This window comes from Equus quagga, chromosome 17 (genome assembly GCF_021613505.1).
Source record: "Equus quagga isolate Etosha38 chromosome 17, UCLA_HA_Equagga_1.0, whole genome shotgun sequence".
Taxonomy (NCBI): Eukaryota; Metazoa; Chordata; class Mammalia; order Perissodactyla; family Equidae; genus Equus; species Equus quagga.
The window spans coordinates 35,121,771-35,148,116 of record NC_060283.1 but is presented as its reverse complement, the minus strand read 5'-3'; the positions used below and the strand labels follow the sequence as shown (position 1 = coordinate 35,148,116).

The following is a 26,346-nucleotide window of genomic DNA, read 5'->3' as shown; positions in this document are numbered from 1 at the left end:
TCTCAGAGCGGTCAGCAGCATTCAGTGTCATGCGCTGGTCCTCCCGTGGAACCAGCTCTGTTAGCTCTGGGTTCTGGCCTTTCCCACCGTAGCCCCTCTGACTGCAGTCAGCGCTTCCCCAGCTCCTGTGCCCATAGCGTCTTCTGATGCTCAAGGCTGCCCTGCCTCAGGTTGGAGGGTCTGTGACGTAATGAGACTTGCACTCACCTCCAAGGACTTGAGTCCTTTTTAATGACATGGAAAACCAGACTTCTGTGAGTGTTCCACCTTAGCCATTCATGCACCATGCTAAGGTGCTTACTCTGAGCCTGGTGGAGAGAACCTCGAACAAAACCAACCTCCTGCCCTTAGGGGGCTTCTGTTCTTCTGGGAGGGGGAGGGAGGGGAGCAGACAGTGAACAGATCAACAAACACACCATGTTAGTGGAAAGGGTCCTGTGGGGAACTATCCAGCAGGATGAAGGACTGGGCCGTGCTTGGGGTTGTGGGGCGGCTGCCTTTGTACAGAATGATCCAGATCTCTGATGACGGGGTGTTTGCATAGAGATGAGAGAGGGGCGTCCGGGGGAGCACTGCAGGCAGAGGGAGTGTGCCGGTGATGAGGGAGTTCGGGTGGGCTGGGCATTGGGGTCCGGGAGGTTTGGGGGCAGTGCCGTCTGGGTCTGTGGAGGCCACTGTGAGGGCCCGGCTTTCATCTGACTGAGCTGGAGCATGTCTGGAGGATTCCGAGCAGGGGAGTGACGTGATTAACACAGCAGTCCTCAAACCTTTCCATCTCACGACCCCTTTACACCCTTAAGACTTAACAAGGACTCCAAAGAGCTATGGTGTGTGCATGCCGTGCGCACAGACACTTGCCATGTTAGAAATGAAAACTGAGAAACTTTAAGTAAATATGTGTTTATTAGTTCGTTAAAAATGGCAATAATGAATTCATTACACGTTAACCTTTTTTACGGAAAACAGACTCTCTTTTCCAAAACAGAGCAAGTTTCGTGAGCAGCATGGCATTGTTGCACGTGTCTGAAAGTCTGTTTAACGTCTGGCTGAGGAGAACGCGGTGCAGCCCCATCGTGCTCCCGTGTCCATTCTGTTGCCGTGCTCCCATCGTGTAACCTCTGCAAGGCTTCTCTCTATGCATGAGAGAAAGTGAGTGGAAAAAAGGCAGATGACGTCTTAGTATCATTAGGAAAATAGTTTTGACTTTGTGAGCCTCATGAACGTGCCTTGAGGACCCCCAGGGTTCCTCAGACACACTTTGAGAACAGCTGATGGAACCAGAGCTGGCTGAGCGCCGACTGTGCACCGAGCACTGTTCTGGGTTCGGGAGGCATTCGTTTGGCCACTACATGGAGGATGAACCCAGTGGGGTCAGTGGAGTTGGGGGACCTCCTGGGAGAATATTTCAGCAGTGGCCTTGACGTGCTGGGGCAGTGGGGCGGTGGAGAAGTGGGGTGGGCTCTGGGTATTTTTGATAGCAGAGCCTACAGGATTTGCTGATGGATTAGACAACAGGGGACGAGAAAGGCAAGAGCCAGGGCTTTCGGCCTGGGCCCCTCGAAGGGTCGAGTGGCCATTTCTTTGCTGAGATGGGAAGACAAGTTTGGGGGAGAAGTTGCGCATTCAGCTTTGAGCGCGTGTGGTTTCAGATGCCTGTTGGGGATCCAGGTGGAGGGAGTGGAGCCCGCAGCAAGGTCTGGGGTGGAAGTTTGGGAGTCAGTCATCAACATCCAACTGGTGCTCAGAGTCTTGAGTTGCTGACGGAGGGAGGAGCCTGAGGAGCCGGCCAGGCCTCGGCTATCTCAGCCTGGGACTGGAGCCTCACCAGCAGGGGAGGAGGTGGGGCCCAGGGCAGGGCTGCTGGCAGGGGGAGGAGGTGAGGACCCGAATTTCGCCACATGGGGACCTTGGTAAGAGTAGATAAGGGGCCAGGTGGCCTGAATGCCTGATTGCAGTGTGTTCAAGAGGGAACAGAGGTCGTAAAGGAAAAGAAGAAACGGGCTGTAACTGGAGGGAGGTAGAGAGAGGGTCAGGGGTCTTTGACGTGAGGAGCAGCAAAGTGAAGGCGACCTGCTTTAATGAATGGGTGATGGGCGCCCCACACAGCCCTACGACTCCTCGTTCCCTCTGAGCGGCAGGAGTGCAGAGCTCTCGCTGAGGCTCAGTTACGGTCACCGTCTTGTGCTGGCTTGCCTGCGTGATCCCTGGCTGCTGCTCTGTTGTAACTCTGCCCTTTATGTTTAATTACACTTTCTGCCAAAGTTTGATTTTGGGAACTGTAACATCTGCAGAAAAGTTGAAATAAAGTATAATGAACACCTGCATTTCCTTTACCTGGATTCAGCAATTATCAACACTTTGCCAGTTGTAAATAGCATGAGGCTTCACTGCTGGATGCGTAAGTTTGTGTCTCCTGAGAACGAGAACATTCTCCTGTGTAACCACAGTAACCACAGTTCCCACCCAAGAAATCGAAGCTTAATCTAATAACAGTATCTAATTGCCATTCATATTCCAGTTTCCTTGATTATGCATTTCTGTTTCAAGGGGCGTTAGATGCCTTTTGAAAATATAAATTCTAAGTAGATGAAAAGAGCAACCAGGAGGTTGTTTCGGGCAGTTTCCCTCTCTGTTCAAAGGGGGCGTGGTTCCAGTGTTCACCAACTTGTACCGTGGTCTCCCATGTCTGCTCAGTGTGCTGAGGGACGGTGCGCTAGGAGCCCCTGCTCCTTTGACAGCTCTCCTGCAGTATAAGTAACACACACTAAACTGCAGAGGCGAAGTGTGCAATTTGATAACTTTTGACACGTGTTCATACCCGTGAAGCCATCCCCACCATCAAGATGGTCAATGTTTCCATCGCCCCCAAAAGTCCCCTGGTGCCGCTTCGTAATCCCGCCCCCAACCAGCCCCCAGGCAACCAATGACATGTTTTCTGTCACTGTGGATTAGTGTGCATTTTCTATATTTTTCTGAAAATGGAATCTTACAGGGTTTTTGTCCAGCTTCTTTCAGTCGACAGAGCTCATCCACGTTGCTGGGTGTACCGACATTCTATTTTCTTTTTACTGCTGAGTAGTTTTCTATTGTCTGGCTGGACGGCCGTGTGTTCACGCGTTCGTCTGTTTGTGGACATTTGGGCTGTTTTCAGTTTTTGGCTATTACAGATAACAGTGCTGTGAATATTCGTGTATGAGTCCTGGACATCTGTTTGCTTTTCTCTCAGTAAGTAGCATTTACCTTAAGTGCCTAGGAGCAGAGTGGCTGGATCCTATGGTGGGTGTGCATTTGTCTTCTTAAGGAACTGCCATCCTCTCTCCAAAGTGGTTGTCCCATGTTCTCTTCCCGCTGGCCGTGTATGAGAGTCACAGCTCCTCCAGGTCCTGCCGAGCGCTCAGAATGGTCAGTCCTCTCATTTTAGCCCTTCTCATTGGTATATGGTGGTGGTGAGGTAGCCCCACAAGTCCTTATTTAGAAGGGTCTCCAAGACTTGTTGATAAGTGGAAAAACAGAAGTTTTTGCAAAGCAATATGTAAATTATGAAACCTCTTTTTGAAAAGAAGAAAGAAAACCCTGCAAAAGGCTTATATGAAGGTGTGTGAGTGCCTTGGAGAAGGTCAGGAGCGCCGCACACCGCCAGACTGGAACAGCGATTGCCCTGGGAGGACGGGGGAATGAGCGCGGAAGGAGGCGCTGCTTCGGGGTCAGCCCCGGGGCGTCTCCAAGAGGCATCTCGACAGCATCTTAGAGGAGGAGCAGGAGTGTAGCTGATGGTCGGGATTCGAGCGACATTCCAAGAGAAACTAACAGTGTGTGCCAGGCAGCGTCCTGCCTGAGCTGACTGACAGTTATCACGGACTTTGAGTGTATCCCTCATTGAAATGACTAGGTTTTCCTGAACACCATAGACCTTCGCTGCTTAAAATTAAAATCTGTACAAGTCTGAAGGAGTGTGCAAATTACTTTGTATATTTCTTTTTACATTCCTGTTTTTATGTATGTTTTATAATATATACATGTATTTATTTGAGTGGTGCCCGGTCAAATTTTTTTTTTATAAATAGGACTGAAGAGTCAAAACATTTGGAGACTGCTGGTCTATAGAATAAGTAAGAATGGCCACTGAACTTTTCAGAATTCTCGTCCCAGGGCCTTTGTTCCTCTGCCATGTGAAGTTCAGTTCCCACAGGCCAGTGAAACTGGGTGGCGGCCGGGCTGTGTAGCCCTATTTGGAAGCAAATCTGTCGCTGAGGCTGGAATGTCTCTGGTGTCCCCAGGGGGACCTGCGATGCAAGATGCGGCACTGGACGTTGTGTTGAGGAGTCATGAGCTCTATTTTTGCTTATTTTTGTTGTTTTGCAGCGTGATCTTAAGCCAATTCCTCCATCCTTTCCTTCTCCTGTCTTGATGAATGGGAAGCAAGGCAGAGGGCCGCAGCTTCCCTCTCCTGTAGCATCCGGTAAGAAGAAAGCACGCCTTAGGAAATTTTAGGGTTCCCAGGCATCCTCCCGTATCTCGTTTCTGCCTCTCACTAAGTTACTTAAATATCAGTCATTTTTGCTAATTTGCTAATATCTCACTGTTGCCCCTTCACCAAGAGGTCTCTAGGTTGTGCCGTCTTGTCGTGTTCTCCTTGACGGGACAGGTTTCATCTTAGAATTGTCCACTCGGGTCTCGCTCCTTCCTGTCTGGTCATTCTTTACATGTGGGTTGGTTGCTCTTGGTGAAGCAGTGTTACTGAATTTCCATTTTGGTCCCTCAAGGTAGGAAGGCCAAGGATATCATCAACGCAGCTCGGGAAAACCTTGCGAAGATGATAGGCGGGAAACCTCAAGACATAATCTTCACTTCCGGGGGTACTGAGGTAAAGTTTCTAAACAGTCTCATGTTCTTTTTCTTTTAGCTTTTATTTCTTTTTTTTTTTTTTAGCTTTTTATTTTTAGCTTTTATTTTTTTATTTTAAATTCAAAATAGGAAGTGATTCCCTCTTGGTATTTTTTTTTTTTTTTAAAGAAAGGATAATGCTTAGCTTTGCTATTTTGCAAATTGACTTGATATAATGAACCAGTATTTACCCTACAGGTAAATTCTCAATGGCTCATAGGATATTGGTAATATGATGTGTAAATTAACTTGCTCTGCATTCTTATTTCAATAAAGAGATTTTCCCCTCTGTTTTGCCCTGGAATCATTCCTGTGAATCCCTACTAAGTTGTGTGTCTCATGAGAGTTTGAGGTTTGACCCATTCCAAAGGTATTTATTTTTTAAATTGATAGAAGATGCTCAAAGATGGTGGGATGCGGTTGAGGCCCCTGCTCTATTAATAATACTGTCTCAGTTCCCTTCCTGGGAAGGCAGGCACAATAGTCATTCACAGGTGATGTGACTGTCCACATAGAAAACCCGAAAGAATCTGCAACTAGATTATTAGAGTTAATAGTAAATTTAGATACAAAACTCAACTGTATTTTTGTATACCAGCAGCAAACAGCTGTTTACCAAAGCACCAAAAAATATCGAATACTTAGGAAATAAATCTAGTAAAAAAAAAAAAAATTGGGGGGCTGGCCCCATGGCCGAGTGGTTAAGTTTGCGCACTCTGCTTCGGTGGCCTGGGGTTTCACTGGTTTGGATCCTGGGCGTGACCTAGTGCCACTCATCAAGCCATGCTGAGGCGGCGTCCCACATGCCACAACTAGAAGGACCCACAACTGAAAATATACAACTATGTACTGGGGGGCTTTGGGGAGAAAAATAAGAAGAAAAAAAAAGATTAGCAACAGATGTTAGCTCAGGTGCCAATCTTTTAAATAAAAAAATAATTTGTGGGGCCGGCCCGATGGCACAGCGGTTAAGTTCACACGCTCCGCTTCTCAGCGGCCCGGGGTTCGCCAGTTTGGATCCCGGGTGTGAACATGCCACTGCTTGGCACGCCATGCTGTGGTAAGTGTCTCACATATAAAGTAGAGGAAGATGGGCACAGATGTTAGCTGAGGGCCAGGCTTCCTCAGCAAACAGAGGAGGACTGGCAGTAGTTAGCTCAGGGCTAATCTTCCTCAAAAAAAAAAAAAATTAAAATAAATAGTTTGTAAGACCCACATACATGCACCCCGGGAAAGTAATGGAAATATTACTGAGAGCCTTCGAAGAAGTTCAGAATAAATGGAGCAAGCTATCCTGTTCACAGATTGGAAGACTCGATATTATAAATACGTCAGTCCTTTCCAAATTGATCTGTGGATTCAATGCAACCTCAACCAAAATTCTGGCACTTTTTCAGTGGAATCTCACAACCTAATTTATATGGAAATACGGAAGGCTAAGAATAGTCAAGACTCCTTGAAGACGGAGAACGCAGTGAAGTGACTTGCTCTGCCAGACATCAAGCCTTTGATAAGGCTCTGCTGGTTAAGGCCGGTGGTCCTCAGGCTGGGCAGACACTAGGCCAGAAGCAGAGCTGCGCAGGGATGGGCCCTTGTCAGGGACTGGGTGGCCGTCTGTCCTGGTTTGCTCAGGACAGTCCCAGGATACGCCTGTTGTCCTGACATAATTATAATAGTGCCTCTTATTCTTAAATGTTTCTGGCTCAGATGATAGGTTATATGGTCATCATATATGATTGGGGTAGCTAACAGAGCAGGTCCCTTCAGCAGGTGGCGCTGGGGCAACTGTGTGTTCACAGAGAAAGAGGAAATTGGACTGCTGCATCACAACATACAAAAAAATAACCCCAGGTGTCATAAAGACCTAATCATGAAAAGTGCAATGTATAAAGCTTTTAGGTGATAACATGTTTGTGACGTCTAAGAGCGATAGATTTCTTAAATATAATACAGAAAGCATTCACCATAAAGGAAAAGATCAGTAAATTCTACCACCACCACCACAAAACAAACTTTAGTTATCAAAGAACACAAGGAAGGAAATAAAAGGCAAGCAGACAGCAGAAGAGATTTGTGACACATAAGCAAGAAAAGAACGGCATCCAGAACATAAAGGCGGACAACCCAATAGAAATAGGGGCCAGAAACCTGAATCTGTGCTTCCCCGGGGAGAAGCCCGGATGGTTTCTACAGCCTCATAGCGTAAAAAACATCGGAACTCCTCTGCGCACACCATCAGAAGGGTGAAAATGGAGAATTCCCATGCTAGTAAGTTTCGGCAGAGGATGTAGAGCGCTGAGCACTCGCAGAACCACTTTGGAAGGTGGGTTGGCATCTGGTGAAGTGGGAGACACGCTTCCCCTATCCGCCAGCAGTTCCGCTCCGAGGTACACATCCTAGAATGAGGTGCACACACACCAGGGGACAGGCGAAGACTGTTCATGCCAGCCAGGAACTGGGAACAACCCAGAGGTCCCTCAGAATTGGCATGGACCAACGTTAGTACCTTGCGGTGCAGTCCCACAGCGGAATACCGCCAACTACCTGCAGCAACGTGCATGGATCTTGCCACATGGTAAAAAAGAGGGAGTTGAGCCTGGCAGAGCACAGCTGCCCTGGCCTGGCTGAATAAGGGGAGCAGGAGCTGCCTCCAGGCCCCCGGGCACTGTGACCACCACCCCAGGACCAGATTCCTGCTGGCTTACCAGGAGCTGCCTCAGCCCCAGCCCCCCTGCCGTGGGGCCGTCATGGTCTCTCTGGAGCCAGGTGCTGAGGAACGTTGTGGCCGGGGGCACATGGTGCATTTTTAGATGTGACCTACGGGTTCCGACAGAGGTGACTGTGCTCCCAATGCTGCCGGGGAGCGTTGTCATAGTGAGGTTTCTCGGGCTGATTAGTGTGGGGTCCTGTGCCCCCTTCAGCAGCTGCCTACAGGGGGAGGGTGTGCGTGGGAGGGGCCTGGGCATCTTCATCTTGTTCACAGTCAGTCACCGTCTTTTATACTGCCATCCACGGTGACCTATGGTGTGCAGCCCCCAGGACCCTCTAAGTGGGATTGCTGGGCCACTGCAGCCCCTTGGAGCCCGGAAGACCCTCTTTCCTGGACCGAGAATCGCTGTATGGGGCAGCGTGTTTTCTGCGAGGGTGTGGCCTGGGGCTCCGAGGAAACGTCCACCTTTTGGAGAAGCACATCAGAGTGGTCCAGCCCCGAGCACCTCCCCACCGTCTCGCATCGGGGGAACCGTCGTGTCGGTGGCCTGGGTTCTCCGCCAGACGTGCACTGTTCAACCCTCAGTGCATTTTACGTCCTCTGAGCCCCGTGGGTGGAGGCCTCAGTGGAGTGCAGCAGCGTCTCCCGCCTCCCCGTGGGGCGGAGCCTCCAGATCCTTGAATAGACGGGATCTTCAGTTGAGGAGAAAATTATTCAGTTCAGTTCCGTTCACATGAAGGTCAGAAAGAGGCAAAATAGACAGTATTGTTTAGGGTGCCTATGCGGGAAGTGCAAATATGAAGGAAACAAGGAAACGATTGCTGTAAAAGTCGCGGGGCAGTTAGCTGGGGCTGACGGGAGGAACGAGGGACGCACTCCGCGGTGTGGGCAGGGTTTCGGCCTGACCCGGGCAACAGTTACTCAGGCATTCTGTGTTACACCTTTTCATTAAACTTACATTTATATTTTATACACTTTTTTGAAAAAAGCTCCTCCCACCCCAGCCCTTCAGGTACCCACTTCCTCTCCCTACAGGAGACCAATGCTGTCAGTTTCTCTCGTGTGCTCCAGAGATAGTGTCTGCGTTCAAAGCAAATAAGTATGTAGGTTTATATATTGTCTTCTCCTTCCCTGTTTACCTTTTCAAGGGTTGTTTTGCACATATAAGCACGTGTGTATGCATTTTACTCTTTCTATGTAGATCGTAAGATACTGCGTATGAGGTTTGCCACCTTTTTCCGTTTACCGAGTGTATTTGAGGCCTTTTGGTGTCTGCCACAGGGCGTCTGCTCGGTGTAGTTACATCTGCTCTGGATTCCATTGAAGGATGTCGTGTGATTCATTCTACGAGTCCCTTTATTGAGAGACACTGCAAGGCTTTCCAAGGTTTTGCTGTTGCCAGCAGAGCTACACTTAATAAATAACCTTTATGTGCATCATTTTCTTCTGTGCAACTGTGGCCGTAGGATCAAGTCCGGGAAATAGACTTGCTGGGTATGAGGGCTCACTACATAAATAAGCCAAGTGGCCCTTAACGGAGCTTGTACCAGCTTACACTCCCCCAGCAACGGGTGCCTGGGCAGCATATGCTTTTTTGACAAATTTATAAAACTTAAAAATGCATAATGTCATTTAACAAAACAGGCATATTGACCAGAAGTGAATTCTGAAGTTTGAAACCCCAAGACTTCATAGTTAGGCCTTTCAAAAGGTACAGCCCAGGAAGCTGAGCTTCCCTGAGACAGTTTTCCTCTTTCTAAGTGTTAGCCACGAAGGAAAACACGAGTGAGAGAGCTTGCCACTCTGACTCTCCCCTTAGGACAGTCATTGTAAGTGACTTTTCTGCTCTATCTCTGCAGTCAAATAACTTAGTCATCCATTCTGTGGTGAAACACTTCCACGAAATCCACACCTCGAAGGGGGGCGCGGCTGAGAGCCACAGCCCGGCGGAGGGGGCCATGCCCCACTTCATCACCTGCACCGTGGAACACGACTCCATCCGTCTGCCCCTGGAGCACCTGGCGAAGGAGCACGTGGCCGGTGAGTGACCAGCCCAGCTGACCCCCCAGAAGGACCTCTCCCTCTATGTTGACTGACTGAGTCAGTACAGGGAGCCACCCGTGGGACACAGTGAATCGTTCACCCTCCTGCACAGGGCTTCCTGGCTGTTCTCAGGTACAAAAGTCACACAGCCTGTTCTTCCAGGCTGCCACACACACACGGAGCGGTAAATGCCGCCAGGTTTTCCCTTAGGAAAAAATTGATAATCAATGTGTAGAACCAGTCGTTTGTATTACCTAATGATATTTCAGACTTTTGTGTGTAATAAATAGATGCAGGGCCGGCCCGGTGGTGCAGCGGTTAAAGTTTGCACGTTCCGCTTCAGCAGCCTGGGGTTCGCCAGTTTGGATCCCGGGTGCGGACATGGCACTGCTTGGCAAGCCATGCTATGGTAGGCATCCCACATATAAAGTAGAGGAAGATGGGCACGGATGTTAGCTCAGGGCCAGTCTTCCTCAGCAAAAAGAGGAGGATTGGCAGTAGTTAGTTCAGGGCTAATCTTCCTAACTAACTCAATAAATAGATGATACTATGTCTATAAAACGCTAAACACTGCTTTTCATTATTTGATTTAATAATTAAATCTTGGCTTCCAGTTCCTCTGATCTGAAGAAAAAGGATCAAATAGACATCAACTTCAGGTGGTAGAGAATATTATTCAGCCATAAAAAGGAATTAAGTTTTGACACATGCTACAACACGGATGAACTTTGAAAACATTATGCTAACTGAAAGAAGCCAGTGGTGAAAGACCACATGTGCTATGATTCCATTCATAGGAAAGTCCAGAACAGGGAAGTCTCTAGACACAGAACGTGGATTAGCGGCTGCCTAGGGTTGAGGGAAATGGAGAGGTATAGTGAATGGATACTAGGTTTCATTTGTGGTGATGGTTGCACGACTCTGTGAATACACTAAAAACTACTGAATTGCACACTTTAAACGGGTGAACCGTATGGTATGGTATGGGAAAGCTGATTTATAAAGAGAACAATTGGGAGATGTGGAGGTGGGGGAAGTGTGAGATAGTCAAAGTCCTCATTTTATATCAGGTTTAAATGGTTTTCACCACATGCATGTCTATACTTTGTAAAACTCTGTGTAATTTTAAGCGAGAGGTTAAAGGCAACAGTAACTAATAACGATGTATACTAAGTTGCCCTTCCCTGTCTAAGACGCAGAAAAAAGGCACCAGGGCTGAACAATTGGGAGGTGTGGAGGTGGGGGAGTGTGGGATAGTCAAAGTCCTCATTTTATATCAATTCAGATGCCTGAATTGATAAACCAAGGAATGGAGATTGTGTTTCTAAGTTATCAAGCATAAACTGGAAGGAAGGAAAATGATAACGCTAACCACAAGAAAATCATGAATGGCGGTTGCCTCTGAGAAGCAGGACTCGGGGCTGTAGGGGAAGAACCCCTACTTTGCACTTGATTCCATTCATCAGTTGATGGGCATTTGGGTTCTTTCCAGTTTGGGGCTATTATGAATAAGGCTGCTGTGAACATTTGTGTATAAGTTTTTGTGTGGACACGTTTTCATCTCTCTTGGGTTTATACGTGAGAGTGGAATTGCTGTGCTACATGGCAACTTTACGTTTAACCTTGACCTTTGTCTTCCGAAGCAGCTGCACCATTTTACATTTCCACCAGCAGTGCTTGAGGGTTCCAACTTCTCCATATCCTCACCAACATTCGCTATTGTCTGTATGTTTTATTATAGCCATCCTAGTGGGTGTGAAATGGTTCTCACTGCAGTTTTGATTTGCAATTCCCTGATGGCTGATCTTGAGCAAGTTTCCATGTACTTAATAAAAAGACAAGCAGCCCTGGCCAGAGCTGCCTTTCCTTTGTTCCTCTTTGGGTCGTGTAGTGGGTGCACAAGCTCTGCCCTTCTGTTGCTGGCCTCAACCCATGTACCGGGAGCCGGCCTGGGCCTGTCGTTCCTCTCTGGGCGTGTGGTACCACCCCCTTGCTGGGTGTAAGGCGGGTGCTCTGTGGCCTCAGCAGTTGGCCCCCAGCCTGCTCTCTGCACTGTGCACCCTCAGCGTGGATGGTCACTGGGTCCCTTCCTACGTCTTATTTTTTTTTAAAGATTGGCACCTGAGCTAACAACTGTTGCCAATCTTTTTTTTTTTTCCTGCTTGTTCTCCCTGAATCCCTCCAGTACATAGTTGTTTATTTTAGTTGTAGGTCCTTCTAGTTGTGGCATGTGGGACGCCACCTCAGCATGGCCTTGATGAGCAGTGCCATGTCTGCACCCAGGATCCAAACCGGCGAAACCCTGGGCCGCTGAAGTGGAGCCCTTGAACTTAACCACCCGGCCAAGGGGCCAGCCCCCCTTCCTGCTTCTTACAGAGTTAGTTTTCACCTGACAGTGTTGTGAGTGTTTTTTTCCTGTTCCTATTACTCTAACACCATTGTCCTTCTATACTCTGGGGATCCCTCAAAAATACCTTGTCCACAGGTGATTCCCCTTATTTGGAAATCTTTCTATTCTCTCGTTTCAGTGGCACGTTGGGGGGAAAGTGGATACATTTGTCTTCCATCATTTTTAACCAAAAACCTTGATTTAGTCACCTCCACTGATGTCCCATCTGCAGTAGTGAGACCACAGGTGGCTGGAACAGCTCTGGCACGAGCAGGTGGTTAACAGTCGGTCCAGGGTTGAGTGAGTGAGGGTCAAGTCTTGGTGCCCTGAGATGCTCTCGTGAGCCGAGAGTGTCTTACCTGCTCATGGTCCCTTAGAGGCAGAACGGAGAGCGTCTCCCACGCATTGAACCCGCCGCCTGAAGCTGTGTTAAAGAAGCGTTCAAGCTGATCATTTCTGGCTGGAGCCATAGTGCGTGGCTTATATTCCTTCTTTACAGTTTTCTGAACTTTTACAATAAATTAGCTTTTTAATTGTGCAGAATAGTTTTGTTAGGCTATTTCTAAATGAACCATCAGGAGAGGTTACTCTGTGGGACTAACCTCGGTTCCTGTGTCTCATACCTCAGCGGTCACCTTTGTCCCGGTGTCCAAGGTGAACGGGCAGGCAGAGGTCGATGACATCCTGGCGGCAGTCCGCCCCACCACGTGCCTGGTGACCATCATGCTGGCCAACAATGAGACGGGCGTCATCATGGTGAGTCGCCTTTTCCTTTTAAGAAAATCCAGTGGGAAAGAGGCGCCAGGCTCTCCCCGTGTTCCCGTGCTTCCCAGCCCCGACGGCTCGTTTGCTCTCTTCTTCAGTTTTGTAACTTTTTTGCCTGTCCTCATTAGTGACTCCTTGTTTCTCTCATTCAGTTTCCATCAAATGAGAGCAACGTGCTCAGCTCTTTATTTTCCCCCTTCAGCCGGTCCCTGAGATCAGCCAGCGGGTCAGAGCCCTGAACCAGAGGCGGGCCACAGCCGGGCTGCCCCTCATCCTGCTGCACACGGACGCCGCGCAGGCCTTGGGGAAAAGGCGTGTGGACGTGGAAGACCTGGGCGTGGACTTCCTCACCATTGTGGGGCACAAGGTGCGTCCACAGAGGGGAAGATGCCTCGGTGACCTCGAGGCTCACCTTGGAACAGAGCCCGCAGCACCGTTTATCGTTCACTTGTCACCTGGTACGCCTCGAGTGCCTGCTGAGAGCAAGGCCCTGGGGACACAGTGATGAGCAGCCCCTCCCCTTAGCAGCTTAAAGAAGGGGAGACCCACAGCAGTAGGATGCCACAACGGGGTATAACAGGGCACCCCAACCCATACGGGGCAGGAGGGGGCTGCCAGGCAGGGCTGTGCAAGGGCACTGACGTCTCAGGTGAGACATGAGGCCAGTGGGGTACAGGTGGTGAGTGTGCTCTGCAGCAGGGACGCTCGCCAGCCCCCCAGGCCCCACCCCAAGGACAGTATGTGTGAGGTTCAGGAAATGACTGTTTTCTCCAACGTGATCAAAAGCGCTGCTCCAGGATGGAAAGGCTTGGTTTTAGCGACTCTTATCTCTAAGGTGGAACAGGGAAATAGTTCACAGTGAAGACCCTTCTGAAGCTTTTGCTCATCTTCCTGGCCGCTGACTAGAGCTGAAATATTTTTAGTTCTCTATTTTGAAGCACAAGACTCGGCTGGTTTCCAAAGGAGTGTATATGCCGGCCTGACGCTGTGGCACTTAACATTTTTGCCTAGCGTCGACTTGCAAGCATGGAGTCAGACCCAGGAGAGGCCCTGGGCGCTCTCTAGTTCCCCCCCGTCCCTTTACAAATTCCTCTGTGTGGGATGCGCAGGAGCCCTGCTGCCCCTGAGCTGGGAACTCGAGCCCCCCGCCCGGGTCCCCAAGGCCTTTGCAACTCCACCCATGCGGAGCGGTGATGGTGGCGCAGCTGTGGGGCCCGGACGTTATCATTCCTCTGTGCCTCTCAGCACTTGGCCGTGTTCAGAGAAGGGTTGTGTTGAACGAATGGCGGACTTTTCCTTTCAGTTCTACGGCCCCAGGATTGGAGCACTGTACGTCCGAGGGCTCAGCGAGCTCACCCCTCTGTACCCCATGCTGTTTGGAGGTGGCCAAGAGCGGAATTTCCGGCCCGGGTAAGGCAGAAGGTTGACGAGGTCTCCGACCTGCTGGCCATGGGCACGGCCTGCCGGGTGGCGGGCTCCGCGTCTCTGGGAAGCGCTGTCACGGCACAGTCTGCATCGCTCCTGAGTTGGAATCGGCCCCGCTGGTCGATTCCATCCCCGGGACTCAGAACCGCCGTCTCTGGGGGCTGCGAGCTGGAGCCCCCTGGCTGAGACGTGCGGCTCTTCTCTGTACCGCGGGTGAGCGGGGCCACCCAGGAGGACCTGGTTTCCTTTCCAATAGCTCCTGTGTCCCCGTGACACACAGAGAGGTTTTAACCAGGGAACGAGGTGGGACCAGCACCACACGTTTTGTCAGAATCTCGACAACAAGAGGGAGAAGCAGGAACGGAGGTGAGTGCCCGGGTCGTCTTTTGCCTCCTCTGTCCCAGACGTAGAGTTGAAGAAGCGGCAACACAGACACCAACAAGGGCAGATGAAAAATGTTCAGCCAAAGCCTGCCATCTCTAGCCAGTGGACCAGGAAGGGGACAGCCTAGCAAGAGAGAGAACTTTTAGACAATGACCACTTTATTCCAGCCAGTCACCACAGAGTAAGCTGCCACCACCCCAACCGATGCCATCGAAGGCCGAGTACAGAGCCCAGACTTCCACCCTCACAGGCTGTGACAAGACACCCCCACACCCCCACCGGGTGTGTCAGAGGGCCTAGTAAGGAGCCAGGACGTTCGCCCCCACCAGCCAGTGATGAGGCACCCCACCTCGGTGTCAGTGGAGACCACATGGGGACCCTGGGCTTCCACCCACACCCGTCAGTAACAAGGAGTGTCCCCACAGTGGGTGTTGACACAGGCCAAGTGGGAAGTCTGGGCTAGGACCTCAGCTGGCAGTGATGAGGTGGCCCACTCCTTCCCCTGCCAGAGCAGTATCCAAAAAGCAGCTAAAACAGAAGGGTTAAGTAGCGTCCAGACTCCCCTAACGTGGTACAGAAACATCTCATCATACCACGAAAACCACTCACCACACCAAGAACCAGAAAGGTCTCAAAGTGAATGAAAAGAGACCAGCAATAGATGCCAACACTGAGACGGCGAGGGTGTTAAAATTATCTGACAAAGATTTGAAGGCAGGCACAATGAAAATTCTTCAGTGAGCAATTATGAACACACTTGAAACAGATGAAATAGAAAGTGTCAGCAAAGAAAAAGAAGATGTAAATAAGAACTAAATGGAAATTTTAGAACTGAAAACTGCAACAACCCAAACAAAAAGCTCAGCGGGTGGACTCACCAGGAGAATACAGGCAACAGAGGAAAGAATCAGTGAACTGAGAGAACAATAGGATTTCCCACTGTAAACAACAGAGAGGAGGTAGGCTGGGAAACAGTTGAACAGAGGCTCAGGGCCTGGGGGACTGTAACGAAAGATCTAACGCTCATTTCATTGAAGTCCTGGAAGAAGAAGAGAGAGGGCGTGATGAAAAAGCACTTGAAGAAATTATATCTGAAAACTTCCCAAATTTGGCAAGAGACATATACCTACAGATTCAAGACACTAAATGAACCCCAAACAGGATAGACCAAGAGAAATTCATGCCAAGACATATAATTAAACTTCTGAAAATAAAAGACAAGGAAAAAGTCTTGAAAGCAGCCAGAGGAAAAAATGACATCTTACCTATGGGGAAAAATAATTCAAATGACAGTGGATTTCTCATCAGAAACCATGGAGGCCAAAAGGAATGGTGCAATATTGTGCAAGAGCTCAAAGAAAAGAACTGAGAAGCCAGAATTATATACACAGCAGAATGTCCTTCAGGAATAACGGAGAAATAAAGACATTCTCAGATGAAGAAAACTAACGGAATTTGTTCCCAGAAAATCTTTGCTTAAAATGACTAAAGGAAGATCTTTAAACAGAAAGGAAATAGTAAAAGAAGGAGCCTTGGAGTATGAGAAAGAAAGGGTGTGGTAAGCAAAAATGTGGGTAAATAAAATAGGCTTTTCCTCTTCTCTTGAGTTTTCTGAATTATATTTGATGGCTTAAGCAAAAGTCTTATCACTGTCTGACATGTTCAAAGTACATGTGGAAGAAATATTTAAGATAATTATAGATGGGGGAAGGTAAAGAGATGTAAAAGGAGGTAAGGTCTCTATTCTTCACTTGAACTTGTGAAAAATGTTTGAGTAATCCAAAGAAAGGTAGGAAAAAGAAAACAGAAGTAAAAAACAGAAAACAGAAAATAAAATGGCAGACTTAAGCCCTAACATCAAAATTACATTAAATGTTGAGCCAGCCCTGATAGCCTAGTGGTTAAAGTTCGGCACACTCTGCTTCAGCAGCCTGGGTTCAGTTCCTGGGTGCGGAACCACATCCCTCATCTGTCAGTAGCCATGCAGTGGCAGCGGCTCACAGAGAAGAGCTAGAAGAACCTAGAACTAGAATATACAACTATGTGCTGTGGCTTTGGAGAGGAAAAAAAGAGAGAGAGAGAGGAAGATTGGCAACAGATGTTAGCTCAGGGTAAATCTTGCCCAGCAAAAAGAAAAAAAAATATATATGTATATGTGTGTGTGTGTGTGTGTGTATAAAATATAAATGGTCTAAATACACCAATTAAAAGACAGAGATTGACAGAGTGAATTTTAAAAAAACTGACCCTAATTATATGCTGTCTACAAGAAACTCACTTCAAATGTAGCAATAGAGGCAGGTTGAAAGTAAAGAATGGAAAAAGATGTATCACACAAACATTAAGCAAAGCAATGCAGGAATGGCTATGTAATGTTAGATAAAGGAGACTGCAAAGCAAAGAATTGTGACTTATGGGGTGGGATTATATAATGATAAAAAAGAGTCAGTCCACCAAGAAGACAGCGATCCTGAATGTGGACGCACTAAACAGTAGGGCTGCAAAATATGTGAGCAAAACCTGATTGAACTGAAAGGAGAAATAGACAAATCCACAATTATGGATAGAGACTTCAATACCCTTCCCTCAACAGTGGATGGAACAACTAGACCAAACTTGGCCAGGCAATGGGAGAACTCAGTAACACCTGTCCACCAACAGAATCTAATTGACATGTTTAGAACACTACACCCAACAACAGCAAAATACACATTCTTTCAAGTGGCACAGAATATATACGAAGATGGACCATATCCTATGCCATTAAGCAAACCTCAATACCTTTAAAGAACTGAAATCATAGAATGTGTTCTTTAACCACAATGGAATCAAGCTAGAAATCAATAACTGGAAGGTATTGGGAAAATCTTCAGACACTTAGAAACAGACAACACACTTCTAAATAATCCCTGGGTCAAAGAGGAAGTCCCAAAGGAATTAAATTCACTGAAATGAAGGAAAATGAAAATACAACTTATAAAAATTTGTGAGACACATCTAAAGCACTGCTGAGAGGGAAATTTATAGCACTAAAGAGGAAGAATCTCAAGTCGATAATCTAAGCTCCCTCTTGAAGAACCTAGAAAAATAGAGCAAAATAACCCAAAGCCAACAGAAGGAAGGAAATAGTAAAGATAAGAGAAATCGATGAAAACAAAAATGGTTTTTAAAAAATCCATGACACAAAGAGTTGGCTTTTTGAAAATATTGATAAACTTGACAAACCTCTAGCAAGACTGACAAAGAAAAAAAGAGAGAAGAAACAAATTGCCAGTATCAAGAATGAAACAGGGGGCCCACCCCATGGCCTAGTGGTTAAGTTCGGCAGCCCCCACTTTGGTGGCCTGGGTTTGGTTCCTGGGTGCAGACCTACACCACTCAGTGGCAGCCAGGCTGTAGCAGTGACTGACATACAAAATAGAGGAAGATTGGCAAAGATGGTAGCTCAGGGTGAGTCTTCCTCAAGCAAAAAGAGGAAGATTGGCAGCAGGACCGGCCCTGTGGCCGAGTGGTTAAGTTTGTGTGCTCCACTTTGGCAGACCAGGGTTTCACTGGTTTGGATCCCAGGTGTGGACCTAGCACCACTCATCAGGCCATGCTGAGGCAGCGTCCCACATAACACAACTAGAAGGACCTGTAACTAGAATATGTAACTATGTACTTGGGAGCTTTGGGGAGAAGAAGAAGAAAAAAAAAGATTGGCAAGAGATGTTAGCTCAGGGCCAATCTTAAAAAAAAAAAAAAAGATTGGTAATGGATGACAGATGTTGGCTTGGGGCAAATCTTCCTCAGGGAAAAAAAAACAAAAAAAAAGAAGAAGAACGAAATGGGATATCACTACAGACCCTACCAACATCAAAAGGATGATGAGGCTGTGCTACAAACAACCCTACACACATAGATTTGACAACTCAGACAAAATGGGCCACTTCAACAAAAACATAAACTACCACAACTCACCTAATATGAGAGAGATCATTCTCTATAACTATTAGGAAATTGATTCTGTCATTTTAAAACTCCCTAAAATGAAATCTCCAGGCCCAGGTGGTTTCACAGGAGAATTCTACCAAACGCTTAAAGAATTGACACCATTTCTACACAATCTCTTCCAGAAAATAGAAGTGGAGGGAAGACTTCCCAATTCGTTTTATGAACTGATACCAAAACCAGACAAAGACAGTATGAAAAAATAAAACTACACACCAGAGATCCCTCATGGATTTAGATGCAGAAATCTTTAACAAAATATTAGCAAATGGAATTCAGCAAAATATAGAAATAATTTATACACCATAACGAGGTAGAGTTTGTTCCAGGGATGCAAGGCTGGTTCAGTCTCCAATATTCAAAAATCAGTCAATGTCATCCAGCATATTAAAGAAGAAAAATAACATTATCATATCATTTGATGTAGAAAAAGTGTTTAAGAAAACTCAGCATTCATTCATTCATTAAAAACTCTCACAATAATATGACCAGAGGAGAACTTCTTCGACTTGAAAAGAGCATCTACAGAACACCCACAGCTAACATCACACTCGCGGGTGAAAGCCTGGATGTTTTACCCCTTGACCAGGAACAAGCCAGGATGTCCACGCTCACAGTCATGTTCAGCAGAGCTGGAGCTCTAGTCAGTGCAGAGGGAAGAAAGGGAAATAGAAGGTAAACAGATTGGAAAGGAAGAGGCAAAACTGTCCTTGTCTGTAGACCATGTGATTGTCTCTGTAGAAAATCCCAAGGAATAGATAAGAAAACTCCTCAAATGAATAAGTGAGTTCAGCAAGATTACAGCATACAAGATAAACAAAAATCAGTTGTATTTCTATATATTGGTAATGAACATGTGGGCAAAAAGATTAAAAATACAATACCATTTACAGTCACTCAAAAATCCTGAGATATAAATCTAACAAAACATCTACAGGACTTGTATGCTGAAAACTATGATGTGTGGACAAAAGAAATCAAAGATCTAAATAAGTGGAGAGACATACCATGTTCATGGATCAAAAGACTCAGTATAGTAAAGACGTCAGTTCTCCCCAAATTGATATACAAACTTAACCCACTTTCTATCAGAATGCTAGCAAGTAGATCAAGGGACCAGAATAGATACAAGCAGAAATAAGCCCAAATGATGTTTGACTGATGCGAAAGCAGTTCAGCAGAGGAAAGACGGTCTCTCAACAGACAGTGCTGGAGCAATTAGACATCTGCAGGCAAAAAAAGGAACCTCGACCTAAATCTCACGCCTTAAAACACATTAACTCAAAGTAGATCATGGCCTTAAACATAAAACATAAAACTTTTAGGAAAAACATGGGAAAAAATCTTCAGCATCTAGGACTAGGCAAAGAGTTCTTAGACTTGACACCAAGGGCATCCATAAAAGGAGAAACTAACAAGTTGAACTTTATCAAGATTTAAAACTTTTACCCTGCAAAGACTTTGTAAGGGGATGAAAAGACAAGCCTACATGATAGGAGAAAATATTTTCAAATGACAGATCTGACAAAGAACTAGTATCTAGAATATATAAAGAAACTCTCAAAACTCAACAGCAAAACAAACCCCAAAACAATTCTGTCAGAAAATGGGCAAAAGGCATGAACAGACATCTCACCAAAGAGGATGCACAGACAGCAGATAAGCACGTGCTCAACATCCTTAGCTATCAGGGAAACGCAAATGAAAACCACAGTGAGATACGTACCTACCGGAATGGCTAAAATTGAAAAGATTGACAATATCAAGTTTTGGCAAGAACATGGAGTAATTGGGATTCTCACTCATTGCTAGCAGGAATGCAAAATACTAGAATGGCTAACATAAAAAATAGTGACAACACCAAATGCTGGTGAGGATACAGAGAAACTGCATCTTTCATATATTGCTGGTAGGAATGTAAAATGGTACAGCTGCTCTGGAAAAGAGTTTGGTAGTTTCTTTAAAAACTAAATACACAACTATCATGTGACTTAGGAATTTCACTCCTGGGCATTTATCCCAGAGAAATGAAGACTTGTGCTCACAGAACCTGTACGCAAATGTACACAGCAGCGTTATTCATAATAGCCACAGACAGCACACGACCCAGAAGTCCTTTAGTGAGTGAATGGGTGAACAAGCTGTGGCCCCTCTGTTCCGTGGAATACTAGCCAGCAGTGAAAAGGGATGCACTGTCAATACACACAACAGCCTGGAGGGATCTCCAGAGAATTACAGTGAGTGAGAAAAACCAATCCTCAGAGGTTATAAACTGTGTGATTCCATTTGTATGACATTCTTGAAATGATAAAATTATAGAGATGAGAGCAGATTAGCTGTTGCCAGGGGTTAAGGAGGGGGTGGGACCGAAGGGCAGTGGGTGTGGATTTGGAAGGCCAACAGGAGGGCTCTTTGTGTGGTGGAAATGTTCTGTGTATTGTCAGTATCTTGGTTGTGATATTGTGCTACTTGGGGGAAACTGGGTAAAAGGTACACAGGATGTCTCTATATTATTTCTTACAATCACATGTGAATCTATGTTATCTTAAAATAAAAACTTTAATTAAAAAACAGGAGAAGAAGAACACCAGATGTGCCGGAAGCCGTAGTAGGTAGCTCAGGGTGTGGGCAGCGGGGTTGCATGGCTCTGAGTGGCTGTCTGCCCGGGGCGGGGGCAGGGGTGCGGACAGCCCTAATAGCAGGACTGGATCATGTAAGGCGGGCTCTAGGTCCTACGTAGGGTCCCAGCTGCTCCACCCTGGCCACCCTTCCAGGCAGTCACAGGTTGTGGACCTTTAAGAGACGCTCCTGGTGTGGTTGTACAGATGAGGGTGAGGCCCAGAGAGGGGATGCCATCAGAGATCCCACAGCCGGGAGAGGCGTCCGGCCTAGGACCAGGCCCGGAGCTCCTGTCCCTCCCAGAGCCCCCGCAGGTGTTGGAGCCCATCCCCGGGGACAGACCTGACCGATGAACTCGTCAGGGGAGGACAGTGGGATCCCGTTTCCTGTAATACCTGTGCTGCGTGTTCACTTACCTTCTTATCTGTGGCAGACAGGCGGGAGCCCGCTCCAAAGGCTGAAGAAAACTTGATTTAGCCAATATTCAAAATTAAGAAAATTATTAAGTTAATGTTCTGTTTTTCCTGAAATAGAACGAAGAGTTGGTTAGATGAATGTACAAGAACCACTGGTCTTCGGGGGTCTTGTCCCTCTCCTGAGCACCCACACGCACACCCATGCCCCAAATCTCTAGTGACAAGGATTCGTCCCCTGTTACAGCTGGGAGGCCTCAGACGAGACGTCGGCTGAAAGGAACAGTGTCGGCGATGAGTTCTCGGACGCTCGCCTGGTCTGGCAGTGGGACCAAGGAGGCAGGCTCTGGGTCTGAGTCAGAGGAGGGGTTTCTCCTGGGTAGGAAAAGGGTCCAGACCCAGTTGTGACCACAGACATCAGCGTATGTTGCCCACGGCGGGCGGCGTCGAGCGTCACTGGGCCAGGACGAGGGAACCTTGTGTGGAGGGTTTTGGGGCCTGCAGCTGCCATTGAGGCCACTGCATGGCCCTGTTTAGGGAAGATGTGGGTGTGGTTTGTTTTCATTTGAACACATGACTTTCACACAGACAGGATTCCTTCCTGGGACGTTTGTTAAATGCCTTTCACAGACATAGGATTGCATCCCTTGTCTCTTACAGAACGGAGAACACCCCGATGATTGCCGGCCTCGGGAAGGTAAGCCTTGGGGACCTCGGAAGATGGAGCAGTTGCTCTGTCCATCAGTGTGTGGGGACAACTCAGTCTTCCTCCGTGTTTCTTCTCTACTCTCGCACTGCTGTCACACTCAGCGCTTCTGACAGCAGATGTGTGGGGATTTTTCCCACACCAAGCAATTCTACAGCACCAGCTTGATGTCCTACAGCTTAACCCACTTCTGACACTACCTGGAGATAGCGTCAGATCCCAAAGTTAAGGGCTCAGTCCCATAAGATGCGCCCACCACTGCAGACGCGAATTGCAAGTCCGGGTTGTCACCTGTGCTTGTGACCAACGGGCTATAAATCAGAGGCTCCCATGACCCCTCTTCGTGTCCAGCTACCTGCTAGAGCAGCTCACAGTGCTCAGAGAAACATTTTACTAACTAGATTACCATTTTATTGTAAAAGCAGATGAGAGAGGATACAGACGAACATCCAGATAGGAGAGACGCCTGGGGCAAGGAATGTGGGAAGGGGCGCCTAGCTTCCATGCCCTCTCTGGGGTGCCACCCTCCCAGCACCACGATGTGTTCAACCCAGGACCTCTCCGAACCCATGCCATTGGGGTTTCTGTGGGGGCATCCATCAATCAGTGACTCCATTTGGAGCCCCTCTCCCCTCTCTGGAGAATGGGGGCGGGGCTGAAAGTCCCAAATTTCTAATCACGGCTTGGTCGTTCGGTGACCAGCCCCAATCCAGGAGCCCACCCGGAGTCACCCCATTAGAACAAGACAGTCCTACCACCCAGAAATTCCGAGGGGGTGAGGAGCTGGGGGTCAAAGACCAAACGTTAGAATGGATGCTCCTAGTGCTCCATCACGGAGGAAATGACTGACGAGGCTTTGGGAGCTCTGTGCCCGGAAGCGGGGGCAGAGGCCGACAGATACTTTCTGTCATCTGGCATCAGTCTCGCCATTGGCTTTACTAGGTATCCGGGCTTTAGATCATGCTCTCGATCCCAATAAATGGACTGATGCAAGAAAAAGCCTCGAGTTTTATTTATCAACCTGGAGGTGTCCTGTCCGAGGTCTGTGGAGTGGGTCTCGCAGGCTTAGCGTTCGGAAGGGAAAAGCTCTAGTGAGACGTACAGTGAGGCCGGTACAGCTGAGGGGGTGGTCAGGCTCGCTCCCCTGGGTCAAGTCACCCCAGCTCCCTCCTGGAGCCCCGCTGTCCCGCCTGCAGGATGGGGATGACTGGAGCAGCTTCCTAAAGGATTCCTCTCGAGATGAGCTGCTGGCCCACCAGCACACTGGCACCTCAGCTTGGGGGTCCCCACAGCCTGCCACATGTTCCTCGCCCCTGGACACCCCTGCACCCAGACCATCTGACCCTGAGGTTGTTCCAGGACAGACCGTCGTCCTCCTCCCTCCCTCCTGCCCCAGCCTGGACTGCCTCCATGTGGTGTGGCCCTGGCACAGCTCTCCACATACGCCCAGAAGATGTGTCCTTGCCCCACCCAGGCTGAGTCGGGGTCTCTTCCTGGCTTCCCACCTCTTCTCTGCCGGCTGAAGAACAGCCCCTCCTGCTGTTGTCCCGCCTTGTGCATTGTCACGGTCCTCTCTACTAGAATGTTCCCCCAGCTTTAGAACTACCCTTCCCTGGTCTTACCCCTCCATGCTCCTCCCCCGTATTTCTCTGCCTGACAGCAGAAGGTCCCCAAGGAGTGGCCTGCACATTTTCGCCCCCATACCTCCTTGGATGCCCAGTCTCGCCACTTGTTCCTCTTCTCCCCTGACCCCAGCTGAGGAGGTCCCCAGCCACCACCGTGTTGTCACGTCCTCAGCCGCCCCACAGCAGCTTTCGCTGTGCTGACCACTGGCCGCCGTTGGACCGCTCTCCTCTCCAGCTTCCCCCTCCGCCCCGCCGTTCCTCCTCTGCCTCTTCACCTGTCAGCCGGCTCCTGGGCACCACCCCAGCCTCCTCTCTCCTCCGCACAGCTCCCTTGTGGCGCTCATCCCGTCCCATGGCTCTAACACCAGCCTGGCCTCAGGTCTTCGAACTGGACATCTCAGGGCAGGTGCTGACCTTTCTCCTGGGAGACCCACATCCTCACCTGCCTACTTGACATTTCCTCTGGGTCCACAACGTCCTGCTCTCTCCATTGTCCCCCCTCTGCCCATGGTGCCTCCCACCATGCAGGTTCTCCCTTCAGAAATCTAGGAGATGCCCTAGTCCTTGTCCCCTGCACCTGAGGCAGCAGCCAGTCCTGTCTGTTCTGTCTCCACAGTCTATCAGGATCTGCCTCTTGTCCATTCCCACGGCTACCGACTCCAGACCAGGTCCTCCCCATCTTTTGTCTGGACCTGCCACGGCCTCTTGCGTTCTGCACACAGCATCCAGGATGATCACTGAACATACAGATCAGACCAGTCCCCTTTCTCCGAATCCAAGTGCATTTGCCCTGTTGGGCTTAGCTTCAGGTCCCTCCTGTCACCCTGTCCCACTCACTCGCTCTGTTCCAGGAGTGCACTCCCCTTTCCCTCTGTGGTGGCCGCCTTTGCCTGGGATGCCCTCCGCAGGCTCTGCCATCCCCTTCACACCTTCCCACCGCCACGTGCTGCATCCCCTCCATAGCGCTCACCCCATCGGTATGTGGGTTCAGCTCTTCCCTTGTTGTGTCCGTCTGTCTGTCTGTCTCTCCAGAATGCACGTGCCTTGAGGACTGGGATGGCTTCTTGGTCTTACTGGGTGTGGCCTCTCTGGTGCCTGGAGGCATCAGGGAGTGCCTGATAGATTGCTGTTGGACCAGTGAAGATGACCCTTCTCAAGCACTCATGGCCCCTGTCACACGGCCAACACTCAATACACGTTGCCTGCGATGCTCCAGAAAATGAGCAGTTTGAGGAAATGTCACCTCTGCAGCCTAAAGCTTTTTGCTCTCCTCTGCTTCACAGTAACTGAGCGTGATTCCTGTGTCCCCAGGCCGCGGAGCTGGTGGCAGAGAACTGCGAGGCTTACGAGGCCCACATGAGAGACGTCCGCGACTACCTGGAGGAGCGGCTGCTGGTGAGCACGGGGCGGCGCTGTCGGGCCGTCCTCCCTTCCGCGAATGAGCGATGGGCATGGGGGACAGTGGCCCCGGGGGCAGGCAGGACGTGGGGCTGGTCGCACTGGACGAAGGGAACCATGTTGATTGAAACTCAGTCCCCAGGCACCCTGCAAACAGCCAAGGTCCTGAGGAAAGAGGGAAAAATTAAATGATGAACTGTAGGCCAGAGTCAGAAACCTCCAAAGAGGGACTCCAGACCAAGTGGATTTTTTTCGCAGACACGTGGTAAAAGTCTACCAGAGGTGGGATGTTTAACGATTGTCTGTAGAAGATCTACGTGTATGCAGAATTTTTTTCTAATTAATTTGCTTTCCATAATCAGTCCCCTTAACTATTCTAGGTAGATGCTTATCGATAAGATAATTATCTTGTGTGTTGAGGTTGAGGTTTTGTTTCCCGGAAAAGTCTAAAGTTCAAACAGTTGGTGGGCAGGGGGCCTTTGAAGCTGTCGCTGAGTGTTTTGTTAATTTTTCAGGCTGAATTCGGTAAGAAGAGAATCCATCTGAACAGCCAGTTTCCAGGAAGTGAACGACTCCCCAACACGTGTAACTTTTCCATCCGGGGACCCCAGCTCCAAGGTGACGGTGGGCTCCTCCTGGTCTCTCCACGGTGTGGCGGGTGGGTGCTGGCTCATGTGCTGTCGGGGGTGCTCACTGAGGGGCCCCATGGGTTGGGCTGCTGCCGAGAGCGCGGGACCCCATCGGGTGGCGGTCCCGTGCTGGGCTGGGGCTCTCCTCACAGCTGCTCCTCTCCCTGCCTGACTTTGCTCACTGCCCCGATGCCCTGGATGTGGGCAGTGCTCTGTACTTGCTCCGGTCACACCCGAAAGCTGCCAGGGAAGGAGATGAAACTGACTATGTTTTAGACCAGTTGGTCTATCTGTGCCAGCATGTTTTACACAATATTTTCTGAGGGTAAGGGAAAGCAGAGGCCATCAGCTTTAAAAACTGGCTCA

At 48.7% G+C, this 26,346-nt stretch overlaps 1 protein-coding gene across 1 annotated transcript in view; it reads left to right on the top strand.

Moving 5' to 3' along the window:
• The window catches only part of SCLY (selenocysteine lyase), a 34,960-nt gene that overhangs the window by 4,958 nt on the left and 3,656 nt on the right, over positions 1–26,346 (top strand). The window contains exons 3-10 of the mRNA XM_046643828.1: positions 4,764–4,864; positions 9,454–9,634; positions 12,655–12,782; positions 12,994–13,158; positions 14,095–14,201; positions 22,283–22,319; positions 25,265–25,348; positions 25,867–25,969. Of these exons, the coding sequence (XP_046499784.1) occupies positions 4,764–4,864; positions 9,454–9,634; positions 12,655–12,782; positions 12,994–13,158; positions 14,095–14,201; positions 22,283–22,319; positions 25,265–25,348; positions 25,867–25,969 (906 nt within the window). The remainder of the gene's footprint in view (positions 1–4,763; positions 4,865–9,453; positions 9,635–12,654; positions 12,783–12,993; positions 13,159–14,094; positions 14,202–22,282; positions 22,320–25,264; positions 25,349–25,866; positions 25,970–26,346) is intronic.